We start from the raw sequence: 13,511 nt of genomic DNA on the forward strand, positions 1-13,511 counted from the left end.
AGTTTTCCTTCTGTGGAATGAGTAGTTTGTGGGGGCAGATACCTGGTTTGGCAATTGAGACTCATGTCGAATCTCTGTATTGTACTCAAGGTTCCTTGGGCAAGTTGCTATATTTTGTGACTAGACAGACAGTTTCCCAGGTTTCCAAGTGTGCACATGGACTCTGGATGCTTTAGTTGAGATTACTGCATTGCAGGGGATTGGACAAAAACGGTTTATTGATGGAACCTAATAATTGTGTTCAAATCTTGATGGCTTAACAAGAAAGCATCAATTGTTGTTTTTTGTTTGCCTTCATAACATGCAGACCTGACAACACCGCTAAAAAAACGAAGAGTCTACCAGCTGTCGGATTCTGCCTATTCAGAAACATCTACACCTATTCCTTCGCCATATGCCACACCAACCCATGCTGATCTCTCTGCCTCAGATCCATTGCTGTTTGCAACTCCTCCTAGAATAAAAGCAGAAGATGAAACCTGTAGGAATGGTTATAAGCCCATTTACTCACCTGTTACGCCAGTGATTCCATGTGTACATGGAAATGCAATGCACTTTGAGGTGAGCTTTTGTATATTCTATACTCTTACCTGATTAATCAACTTGCATTGACAGGTTTGTTTGTTTGTTTGTTTGTTTGTTTGTTTGTTTTAAAAAAATAACAGCTAGTTTAGCAAATGGTGGGAAGTGTGGTAATGGCTACCAATCCAGTCTTTAGAAGGGGATTAGACAAAATTCAGAGAAGTTTTAACTCCTAGCATATATTCCAGGGAGGCAGAATGAAATAAAGTAGTTTAGATGTTGTTTAAAAAATGAGGTGCTTTCATTTGTGATTTGCATTAAAATAAAACTTCCATGCTTAACTTTTTTAATGCAGAATATATCTTCACCTGAAAGTTCCCCAGAAGTTAAGAGGCGAACGTATAATCAAGAGGTAAGGAGAACTGTAAGAAGTTACTGGAAAAGGCTTATATGCGTTTTGCAAATCTTCCTCCCAGCTATGAACAGCTGCTAATAATTGGGGAAGAATTGGAAGCAGAGCACAAAAGGTCCTGCGTTTAATCCCTGGCATCTCTATGCAAAACAGGAAGAGTTCTATCTGAAACCCTGGAGAGTCACTTCAGTTTCCCAGTACTACAAAATTATTTTTTCTTGCATTTTGCTGACAAACCTATTACAGAAAGCATGTAGTATTGCGTAGAACATGAAAAAATGCATCTTGATAAACCCACCATTGTAGCCAAACTAAATAATCCAGATCTATTAAGTCCTTCCTCAATATTGATGATGATGATGATAATAATAATCTCCATCCCACCATGTTCATTGGCATAAGCAATTCAATCTCCTGCCTTAAACCCATATTTTTCAAATATCCCAGAATTACTCAGGGTCTCATTTCTGTAATTCCTGTAATCTACACCAGTATTCAGTTCCAATATTTTTTATGAATTGACATACCTTCCATATATGGACCACATCTGTGTTAAAGGCACAATAACCAAAAGTTGGATGGCACATTAGGATTTTATAGATAAATGGATAGATTAAAAAAATACTTCAATGGAGCCATTAATGAAATAACATTTAGCTAGGTTCATACGGGGGTATCATTTTCATTTACTTTTCTCAGACGCTGTGTGTTACATCTAATTGCTTCTCTCTCGGTGTGCAGGGATTTGACCGGTCATCATCAGCAATGCTCGCACTCAACCCTTTCAGAAATTCCAATCTAACAGAAATGTGCCTGCAAGAAATAAAGACTATTGGATATTCCAGTCCAAGAAATAGGACTGATGGCGCCAGGCAATGCTCCGGAGAAAATGAAACGGCCTCAGACCTCCAGTTGGGACTTGAAGCAATTGAGCAAAGTGCACTGCATAAAACTTTGGACAACCCCTGCCATGATAGGACTGATGCTAGCAGCCAGCTGGAAACTGCTCACTGTGGACGGGGAACAGTTTATCCAACTTGGGTAAAGAGTCCCGACAGGACAGGTGTCAATTTCTCAATGAATTCTAATCTGAGGGACTTAACTCCTTCACACCAGCTGGAGGTAGGAGGTGGATTCCGAATAAACGAATCAAAGTGCCTGATTCCAGATGATGCCAGAGGTGGCATGTTCATGGAAACACCTGTTTTTTGTACTTCTGAAGATGGACTCGCAGCTGGCTTTGGAAGAACTGTCAGTAGTGACAGCTTGATGGACGGAAATTGCACACCCCAGAATCCTCCACAAAAGAAAAAGGTTACAACCTTTAAGTATAAATTCACACTTTCATTTAATGGGTTTATGATTGCAGCCTTACTTAGAACTTTTAAGTGCTGAACTTAAAATACTAAGTTATCAAATTAACGTTAAGGATGCCTACGTTTGTCTAGATCATGCCATTTAGTGTTTGTTCAGCTTCGAGAACAAAAATAAAATTTATAGTCTGTATTTACTAGTTTTGAGGAGGCTTGATTTTCTTTTTAGCTTAGAGGAAATTCTTTGTACAATACATAACTGTTGCAGATATGGTATAATTAAAAATAATACCTTTTGATCAAAACTTCTCCCAGTGACATGGAATTTAGGAGTGAATGGTCTAGAATCATCTCATAAATGCAGCATTGTTGAAGCTTAGAAGGTGCCTGGGATAGGTGACCTTCTGTAAGCCATTCTGAATTTGCCAAAGAGGCGTATGATTATGATATGAATATAAAGGCAGTGGCTTTGATCCTCAATTCTATGAGCAGAGTGTTCCACTTTTGGAACAGGGTTTTCCAACTTCCCCCTTCATGCTACAGCCCCGCGAAAAGCTAATGAGGGCCAAAAAAACCCTCTGGAATGGTGGCAAAGGAAGCTGCTGTAGGAAGGGAGCAATGGGAGCATTGTCTCCCTGTGTGTCCTGATAAAAATGAAACACAAGTGGAAAGGGTTCGTTTTTAGCCGAAAGTTTAGCCATTAATGCTGGGGCAAGTATTTTAAGACAGACAAGCCAAATAGTTATGTTACTGCCCCAGTTAATCTGAAAGGAGGGGAATCGCTCAGACTGTAAAAGGACATTTTCAGTAGTTATGCTTCACCATTTGTTCTAATGTAGGAAGTCCAGTATGCAGTATCCCAAAATTATTTTATTACGATTGCTGCTGGCCATTAGGTTGGAACAAAAGGGTCCACTTTCACTTGTGGAAGTCCTCTTCAGCCCACCGAAGGAGTGTTTGGTACCTTGTAAAAAAATAAAATGCAGCCAAATATGTTTTTCTGGTTGCACCAGCGGAAGTGGAAGAACGGTCACTGAATTAACCGCTTACCCTCACCGTGCAAACTCTCACACAAGTATTTGCAGAACAGTGCTAGGAACTAGCCCGTCAGTTGCCTGCACTTTCTGGTTTGCAGGGACGAGGTGCACACTGGTGCACACTGCCTCGTTGCTCCCTTTTCACTCCTTGCTAGGCTCAAGCAAGATAAACAACCAGGAAGCCTTGGGTTCATGCTATGTCTGAACTAAGGACCGTGGATTGTTGCTTCGTAAATCGCAATGGCCACAATAAATCAGAAAGTCTGGGTCATCGTTATGTGCAAACATGCTCATTCTCTTACTCATTCTAATTTTAGATTTATTTTTGCAAAAGAGTTATCCTCAAAACGAATGCCAGCCACTTTGCAACTAGATTCTGTGTTGAATTTTCTCTTAAATTAAACTCCACTTTTAGAATAGCCTAGAAAGAAATCTGGGGGAACTGTCCAAACAGTTTTGAGTTGAGACATCCCGCAACTGTTCTTTCCACTTTTCCCATAGGTGTCGCTTCTAGAATACCGCAAGAGGCAACGAGAAGCCAGAAAAAGCGGCTCCAAGGCAGAAAGCTTTGCCCTTCTAACCATATCGCCACACTCTGCTGGTGGAGGAAACAACGGTGGTTCTGCCGACGGGTATAACAGCAGCGAGAACGGGGAGCCAGTTGAGCGGGAGCACACGGCTAGCCTCCCTTTACCATTGCCAGCCACCGATTATAGCACCACTTCAGAAGAAACAGAAAACTCCTCTTCATCGAAAGAAGTTTCCAGCGAGAAGAACGATCCAGAAGTTCAGTGGTAAGCTCCTCTAAATAAGTTGCTGTTAAATTGAGGGCTATTACAAAGAAAAAGAGGACTTTAGAGTAAAGCAAGTGTTCAGATCCTCAAAATAGGGTGGTGAAATTTCAGACTGATTTAATAAGGTGCCCTTCTGCTACCATAAGAAATGTATGCGTCAGCCTTTAAGGGTTTGAGCACTGGGGGGCATCTTCCATACAATTTGTGTAGTAGAATTAGGCAGAACACAATGTTAAAATGATGTTTGATTAAAAATAAGTGGCATTAGCAACAAAGTTAATAAGAATATGCAAAAAGGAATTGATAATGGATGGAATTATAGAGGTATAATATGTTAAGATATAGAGTTAAGATAAATGAAAGAGGGTAAGGATTTGCTGATTTGATTATGTAAATGGGATTACAAAAAGGGGAGGTGTGAGGAGGTCAAGGAAACAAGCTAATGAGGTTAAAGTTATAAAAAATGGATTTGTTTTTAATTTTTTCTTATCTTTTCGTCTTTTGCATTTTGCATTTTTATTTTTTATTTTTTATGCATTTTTGTATTTATGTCTTTGTAAAATCTTAAAAAATATTATATTAAAAAAAAGAGAGAGAATTAGGCAGAACACATGCTGTGCTTGCATGGGAAGTGTTTGCTGTGACCTTTCCCCCTCAAAGCACCAGTCATAACTACTTTTAAAGGAAGGCTTGGCTGGAAAAGGCTGTATTAGTACTCCACGTTCCTTAGTTCCCATGGATTTGCGGAGAGATTAAGAGTACGACAATCTATAAAAATAAAATAACGGATGTGGGTGGCGCTGTGGTCTAAACCAATGAGCCTCTTGGGCTTGCCAATCGGAAGGTCGGCAGTTCAAATCCGCTCGATGTGTACCATGCAACTAAGTGTTCTCCTGAGCAGTAGGGAGATACATTTTTTTCAATAAAAAATTATCCAGCAAACTAAGACTTCATTCATTTTTGTTTTGAAGGACTTCTTCAACTTCAGTGGAGCAAGTGAGGGAACGAAGTTATCAGCGAGCTTTGCTTCTTAGTGATCATAGGAAAGACAAGGACTCTGGTAAGAAAACATTTGGTTGATCCTGAAAGTGCTCAATTGAACTTTGAGCAATTTCGTGGTTGTGTTTGGTCTGCTTCTGATTGAGCAGGAAGAAATGTAATTATTGGTCACCATCTGATCTTGTATTCATATCATTTTATTAAGAATGCTTCAAGCTTGATTTTAAAAATTCAAACTTGAAAGTTTAATCCATCCAGTCAAACATCTTCATGGCCGTTGTATACTTCTGTCTGTAGACTTACAGTAATTCTTATTGCAGATCCTGAAAATCCTGAGCCCACAAGTGAATGTCCGTCCCCAGATACTTCTCTGAAGGCTTGCAAGAGTCCTTTAAAAGTGAGCAAGGTACTACTATACAAAATATTTTCACGTTAGTGAATGCACACATACATGGCTTGAATGTCCCTGCTTCTTTCCTGGTCACTATAGCTTAAAACTGATGTTCTAAATTTTGCCTGAATGCAGATATACTCACTGCCAGATGCTGGCAAGAATCCATGTTTGTGAAATTAATTAATATAAGCATTTAAAAGCTTAAAAGTGACTCTTTATCCATCTGTCTTATTGATGCACATCTAAAGGAGGAACAGTAGCTAATCCAGTGAGTAACTACACAATATTGTTTACAAGCCGGATAGTCACTTGCTTCTGCTGCTATTTATATTAAGCACCACAAAGTCCCATTTTTCTTTAAATTTGATTTCAAAGTTTGTGTTTGTCTGCTATCCTCAGGAGTAAGAAGTGTTGCATTGAACCCCATAAACCTCACTAGTTGAACAAGCCTGCATTGCATCCATAGCTCTGAAGATAAGGGTATGGATATGCTTTAAACTGAAGTTACATGTTTGTTTTTGTTTTTCCTTCGTGTAGACTTCTTCACCAAGTCCTGTAGCTCCTGTCCAATCACTTGGGAAAACACCCACAAAACAGGATGCCCAGTGGGAGACTCCAGCAGATGCTCCAGAGGCAGAGAACACAGCTCACCCCAAACCTGAACAGCCACAGAAACCGCTGGCAAACAACGCCGAAGCACTTTCGAAAAACCACCAGTCCCAGCCCCATTCGCGCAGTGCAGCAGATCAGCTCTCGCAAAAGCTGCCTCCTGCACCATTGAAGCTACACTGTCCCCCTTCGCCCCAGGTAGAGAACCCTCCCAAACCCTCTGCGCCCCACACGCCTGTTCAACACGGCTACCTTTCACCAAAGCCCCCTTCACAACAATTGGGATCGCCATGCAGACCTCATCATCCTCAGTCACCTCAAGTGGGAACGCCTCAAAGAGACACTCACAGAAGCTTCTATGCGGCGACGCAAAGCCTTCAGCCCAGCACCCAGCAGCAACCCAGCGCAACGCTGTTTCCCCAAACCTCTTCCGTCTCTTACAGCCAGTTCCACCAACAAAATTTGAACGCAAGCGCCCCGCCTCCTCCCCCGCCTCCGCCCCCTTCCTCGACTTACTATCAAAACCAGCAAACCCCCTCAGGAAACTTTCAAAATTACAGCCAGTTAAAAAGTAGCATACCCGCCCAACAAACTGTGTTCCCCTCTGGACCAAACCAAGCACTTGCCGGCACAACCTGCCAGCAGCCAGTTTCAGGGCACCATGTCACCAGTGGGCATTTCCTGCCATCTCAGAACCCCAGTATTCACCACCAGACTCCAGCTGTCGGGGCTCCGCCGCCGCCCCCGCCGCCGCCCCCTGCTCCAGGACCCCATCTTGTGCAGCAGCAAAGTTCTCATCAGCAACATCCCGTGGCCCACGTGGTGGGCCCCGTGCACGCGGTGGCCGTGGCTCCGGGGTCCCACATCCATTCTCAAGCTGCCGGTCACCATCTGCCGCCGCCGCCTCCGCCGCCTGGTCCCCTTCCTCACCACCATCCGACTCACCCCACCACAGGTCACCAAGGTTTGCAAGCACAACACCAGCACGTAGTCAATTCGGCTCCGCCGCCGCCTCCTCCGCCGCCACCTGCCACTGTTTTAGGCTCTGGGCATCACACGGCATCAGCGCAAGGATTGCACCATGCGCCTCACCAGGGGCCCCCACTCTTCCCCTCCAGCGCTCACTCAACACTCACTTCCTACCCCTCGCAGCCTCATCACACACCTTTGGGACCTGGACCTCAGCATCAGCCTGCTGGGACGGGACCTCATTGCCCACTCCCGGGTCAGGGGCCTCACATCCAGCCTCAAGGACCAAGCAGTATTCCAACACCGACCGCTTCCGGGTTCTGTCCTCATCCTGGCTCTGTATCCCTTCCTCACGGTGTGCAAGGACCTCAGCAGGCATCTCCGGTGCCTGGGCAAATACCTATTCACAGAGCACAGGTGCCACCAACTTTTCAAAACAATTATCATGGGTCAGGGTGGCATTAAAATGGACCCCTTGCTTCTAAACATTTTAAAAATGTTCTGTAAAAAACTGTATATTTCATATGTACCTGTTGAAGGTACTTTTTAAAGCTTGTACATGATACTTTGTATAAAAGCAAACACCAGTGCGCGCACTCTCATTGTATTCTTTCCATTTTTGCTTTTAAAAATTCCTGAGACTGTGCCCTTGAGCCAGTATTAGGCATTTTTTATTTTGTATGTGAACATTCCAGCTGTTCGTTCTGGCAGTAGATTTGATGCTGCGTAACTTTAAATTTTATTGTTGCAGTTAAATTCATTTAGTGAATGTTTTCTATATTTACTTTTTATACATATGTAATTAAAGTACACAGCTAAGTGATGGCACTAACAGGTTTTCCATCTGTCAAACAGTTTTTGTGTGCATATAGATAGAAGATGCAATACAGATTTTTATAGTTTGGTGTGGACATGGCTCTTATTTCAACAGTTCTTTGCAGACATTGTAATTTAATGTATAGATTGTTTCTAATGTCTCTGACAAGTGCTGTAAATACTGTTTCTTTTGCGTGTAAAACTGCTTAATGCTTCTCATTTGATATAGTATTGTACATACAAGTCTTTTGCAAAAGCGTGTGATCTTTGTGGAAGTAGTACAGTATATGAACTTTAATTTTTTTTAATATACTGTCACATTGCAGCACTGGTTGGGCATTTTAATTCATGTTAATAAATCACAATTATGTCAGTTTTAATAATAGTTCCTGATAACTTGCTGTTTAAGAAAAATGATATTGAAACCATTGTGATAAGTAATATTTTGAGGAACACTAATCCAAGAAGAACCACAATTCATATAGGAGAGAAGCTGCTCTCTATAACTGCCTAAAATCCTGGCCAAACACAAGTAATGCTCTTATGTTCAGGAACTGCTTATGTTGCAAGAAGCAGAGAGTAGGAAAAAATGGACAGTTCTCCAAAAGGAGAGTAAAAAATGGAGCCCCACAAGGATTGGTACTGGAACCTGTGCTTTTCCAACAATCTAGAGTTGGGAGTTGAGGTTCGCTGGTGTCATGAAATTGTTCAGGGTTATTATTTTAAAAAGATTGTGAAGAGCTCCAACAGACCTCCTCAACTCAAGTGAGTAGGTGGTAAAATGGCAAGTGTTAATTCAACGTAAAAAAGTGCAAAGCTAGGCATGTTGGGGCAAAAAAATATTAATTTCACATATACGCTGATGGGGTGTAAACTGGCAGTGATGGACCAGAAATGAGACCTTTGGGCCATAATAGAGAGCTCTATGCACAGTGGCGAATTTCATGCTAGGGATCACTGGGAAAGGAATCAAGAAATTAAATGCTGCTACCAAAGTGCCATTATACAAATCTATAGTGTGACCATGTTTGGAATACTGAGTACAGTTGTCACCTCATCTCAAAAAGGACATTGTAGAGTTGAACAGGGTTCAGAAAAGGGCAACGATCAAGGAGGTGGAGCAACTCCCCTCCGAAGAAAGGCTGCAGCATTTGGGGCTTTTTAGTTGAGAAGAAAGACGAGGCAATGTGATAGAAGTTAATAAAATTAGACATGGCATGGAGAGACAAGCCCCCCCCACCAACACTAGAATTTGTGGAAATCCAAAGCTGAACATGGAAAGAGTCACAACAGAAAAATAGTACTTGGTGCAGCATATAAGTTGAGCTATGGAACTTGCTCCCATCGGAGGCAGCAAATGGCCATGAACTAAGATGGCTTTGAAAGAGGGTTAGACAAAATCGTGGGGAAGGCTATTGATGGCTTGCTCTGCTTCCACATTTGGAGGCAGCAGCGCTTCTGAATACCAGTTGCTGGAAACACTACTCTAGAAAGGGAAACTGCAGGTAGGGAATCCTCCTTGCAGGTTTTGAGCAGGTATCTGGCAAGCCACCATGAGAACATACTAGGCTAGATGGGCCATAGATCTGCTCCAGCAAGCTCTTGATGTTCTTAGGACAGGATAAAGTCTCATCTTGCCAGGGAAGCCATTTCTCTAAGCCTCTTGACCATTCCTACAACATCTCTAAAAGCCCCATTACCATGCTACGCAAAGGTCCACCAGCAGCTTGCAACACTACCATATTAACGGTCAGGGTCATTGCATCTACTGCCATCTCACAGGGCAGTGGGGTGGAAGTGGGTTACTTATGGGAGCAATTGTGAAAATGTAGTATGGGTAGTCCCACAGCTGTTTAACCAGCAGCCCTTTACAAAATACAGTGGTGCCTCGCAAGACGAAATTAATTCGTTCCGCAAGTCTTTTTGTCTTGCGAAGCACGGTTTCCCATAGGAATGCATTAAAAATCAATTAATGCGTTCCTATGGAAACCGCCTTCAGACCAGGTCGGGGACAGTCTGTCCCCCGACCTCTTCTGAAGGCTGGCGGGGGGCAAAAGTCTTTGCTCCCCCCTGCCTGCCTTCCCGGGAGAGCGGAAAACGCAGCGCTGACTTCCCGCTCTCCCGGGAAGGCAGGCAGGGGGGACAAAGACTTTTGCCCCCTGCCCGCCTTCGGAAGAGGTCCTGGACCTCTTCTGAAGGCTGGCGGGGGGCAAAAGTCTTTGCTCCCCCCCGCCTGCCTTCAAAAGCCATCCGGGATAGCAGGAAGCGCTTCCCTGCTACCCCGGACCGCTTTTAAAATGCTGGCGGTGGGGAGCAAAGCCTTTCGGCCCCCGCTGGCCTTCCTGGACCTCTTCTGAAGGCCGGAGGGGGGGGAGGCTTTGCTCCCCACCGCTAGCATTTAAAAGAGGTCCCCGGAGATTTCCCTATGGGCTTTCTTCTTGCGAAGCAAGCCCATAGGGAAAATCGTTTTGCGAAGCGCCTCCAAAACGGAAAACCCTTTCGTCTTGCGGGTTTTTCGTCTTGCGGGGCACCACTGTAGACTGCCGGCTATTGTTCTCTGTTCCATGTCTCATTGCTGTCAGTACTCTTATGGCAGGCATAGGCAAACTCGGCCCTCCAGGTGTTTTGGGACTACAACTCCCATCATCCCTAGCTAACAGGACCAGTGGCCAGGGTTGATGGGAGTTGTAGTCCCAAAACATCTGGAGGGCTGAGTTTGCCTATGCCTGTCTTACAGTCTACTGCAGGTGCGAACCTTTAAGCCTCAACGATACTGCTGAACTACACCACACATAATCCCAGGCAATGCATTGGCTGTGCTTGCCTGGGCTGATGGAAGTTGTAGTTCAATATCCGGAGGAACAAAGTTTAACAACATTTGCTCTACCGGAACAAGCACAAACAGAGATACACCATAGATAGTAATGGGCAAGCTAGCAAATAATACACAGGTTTCATATACCTGCCACAGTCCAGAGATCCTGATGCTGATAAAATGTAGAACAGAAATGGCTCTCACCCATGATCAGTTCTCAAATGCAGGATGAAGATTTCGTCCCCTCATCTGCTCCACCAACAGATGAACATGAAAAAGTGCTTCTGAATAAATGCAGGTTATGCAGGCAGATGACTAAAGGCAAGATTTCTTCCTTTTACACAGCAGCCTATAGCGCCCCCAGGAGAGCAGACAGATGTTCATATGGAAAAAATACTGCTTGGGCCAAGATTTAGCAAGTGATAAGCCTTGCAGTTATAAGAATGATTGCAAATTAATAAGAAAAAATACTTTAATGAAGAAGCTGTATGCATTCCAGTTTTACGCTGTAAAATCTGAAGTTACAGTTAACAAGGTGGAACATCCTAATTTCAGAAGCTATGTTCAGTTTCACTTGTTTTATAATTTGGTAAAACGAGCTTGTGAGAGCAATAAGCCGATTGTAATTTTTGCCCTTTGCAAGTATTTTAAAATAGCTTTGGAAAAAGTCTGAATAATTAATTCTAAGACCCTGCTTCCAGCATATTAAAATCTCTAAAAGATTTGAACAGATAAGAGGAAATAGGCAACATACAATGTGAGGCATGTGACACTAGCAGCCTTTAAGAAATAAAAATAAAATCTCAATTTAACCCAAGTTCTTTTCCAAAGACATTGGTAAAACACTGATCTATACATCCCTATATTGGATACCTCCTATAAACCTCAGGAGAAGAGTTGAATCTAGTTGACTAAAGGCATTTGCTATACACAAGGTAATGTCACATGCCCCAGAAATTTAAATATTTTGCACATAAATATCAAAGGCAGTACAGCTGTAACTTAAGATGAAACAATATAAAACATCTGCTTTGAAAGGTAAGCAACTGTAAATTACTTCTAGGTGTTTTTTCGTCCACATAAGGATTCAATCCAGTATTAGCCCTGCTAACTCCATGCCCATCAGTTAGTTTTTGTACCACAGAACTGAGTTTTAGAGGCTGCATGGTATTCACACTTTACAAAGTTGTCCTTTAAGTGAGACAGTGCCATGCACACACATGCTGTAGGGCTAACATGTTAATGCTGGAAGACACTCTTGCAGCCTCCACCTCCTGGTTTGCAGAGCCCTTTAAAAGAAGAAGAAAAACCGGGAGCAGGAAGTTTGTATAGAAAGGAGTGAAGAAGCAGCTGCGAACAGCTGGGAGTGGAAGACTACACAAAACATTTATAATGCTGCAGTATACATCAGTGATGGCCAAACTTGGCCCTCCAGCTGTTTTGGGACTACAATTCCCATCATCCCTGACCACTGGTCCTGTTAGCTAGGGATGATGGGAATTGTGGTCCCAAAACAGCTGGCGAGCGAAGTTTGGCCACCACTGGTATACATTATTCACACCTATCACAGCATTAGCTTAGCATCACACTCGCTTGTAGAATGATAGTACTCTTTGGTATGGTCATTTTAGGGATTTGAGATTACAGATTTAGCAATGTATTGTATTGTTAACTTCCAATTCAAAAACTCAGTAGGGCAGACTTTGAAATTGATTGTGCGGTCTGGAGCTGATCCCAGTAATGGGCTGGAGGTGGGGCTTACGCTAAAATTCCTTCCAGCTGACTGCAACAATAGGAGAGAGGGCAGCTATAGGTTCAAAGTGTGTTTTGGAGTGTAGGGCTCTCAACATAGGAGATTATAAGGGAGAGGGGCTGTGCTTGGGGAGGTTTTATGCTTAATTCAGATTCTGTATCAAAGATTAATTATGCATCAATGCACATACTGGGAGAAGCAGAATATATTATGCAAACTAATAATGAGGATATGGAAGAGACTGCAAGCTAAAAAAGTTCCTCCTCCACCCCAGTGTCTACAGGAGCTATGTTGTCACCATCCCGTACAGGATGCAAATAGATCTGGGGCTGCATACAGAATGTAATGTTAGAGGTTTTGTAAAGCAGCTCTCCAATAAATCTTTCCTGCTTGCGTCCCATATATGAGCCTAACACTGAAGGAAGTTCAGTTGGTAGAGCATGAGACTCTTAATCTCAAGATTGTGGTTTCAAGTCCCACATTGGGCAAAAAGATTCCTGCATTGTAGGGGTTGGATTAGATCACCCTTGTGGTCCCTTGCAACAATTCTATGATTAGTCAGTGCTGTTACTTCTGTCAACAGGTCTATAGAGTTAACTTCTTTGATTAGGATTTCTTCCACCTATTGAGAAGAATGTAGGGCTATTGATCTACTTTTAAATTTTGCAGATTTACGTTATATGAAACAGTTAAATTAAACCATTTATTTGAACATCTGCGAACAGCCCTGCCTCTCCTTGTCCTGTAACCTGAAATAAGTTAAGAGACTTGCCACAAATGCTTTTTGCAAATGACCTCTGCAATTGGAAGTATCCCTTGGTTACTAGTGACGCATATACAGCCGCTGCATTAAACAAGGCCAGCTCTTTGGTTTTGGCACATGTGATTTGAGCAGCGATTTTGCAGTACATGCCTGTTATCATTTTAGGCTGCTCTTTTCTTCAAAATGAAGCATTTGAAAAGGCAAAGGGGAAAATCTTATGCAGCAGTTGGCACTGGAGGACATTTCCAGGGAATAGATGACTCTAGGGAACCATTTGAATTCACGGCTATCAAAACATTCCAGGGAGCAGCACAG

At 42.9% G+C, this 13,511-nt stretch overlaps 1 protein-coding gene across 11 annotated transcripts in view; it reads left to right on the forward strand.

The window, feature by feature from the left end:
* Window positions 1-8,248, forward strand: part of KMT2E (lysine methyltransferase 2E (inactive)) — a 56,389-nt gene extending 48,141 nt beyond the window's left edge. For 10 of the 11 annotated variants that reach the window (XM_081927594.1, XM_081927598.1, XM_081927593.1 and 7 more), the window contains 7 exons: window positions 308-561; window positions 878-934; window positions 1,676-2,248; window positions 3,786-4,078; window positions 5,050-5,138; window positions 5,398-5,483; window positions 6,009-8,248. In XM_081927594.1, the coding sequence (XP_081783720.1) occupies window positions 308-561; window positions 878-934; window positions 1,676-2,248; window positions 3,786-4,078; window positions 5,050-5,138; window positions 5,398-5,483; window positions 6,009-7,514 (2,858 nt within the window). In that variant the 3' untranslated portion in view covers window positions 7,515-8,248. The remainder of the gene's footprint in view (window positions 1-307; window positions 562-877; window positions 935-1,675; window positions 2,249-3,785; window positions 4,079-5,049; window positions 5,139-5,397; window positions 5,484-6,008) is intronic. The other variant, XM_081927599.1, reaches the window with a different exon arrangement.
* Window positions 8,249-13,511: the final 5,263 nt, after the last annotated feature.

This window comes from Podarcis melisellensis (assembly GCF_964234715.1).
Source record: "Podarcis melisellensis genome assembly, chromosome: 10".
Taxonomy (NCBI): Eukaryota; Metazoa; Chordata; class Lepidosauria; order Squamata; family Lacertidae; genus Podarcis; species Podarcis melisellensis.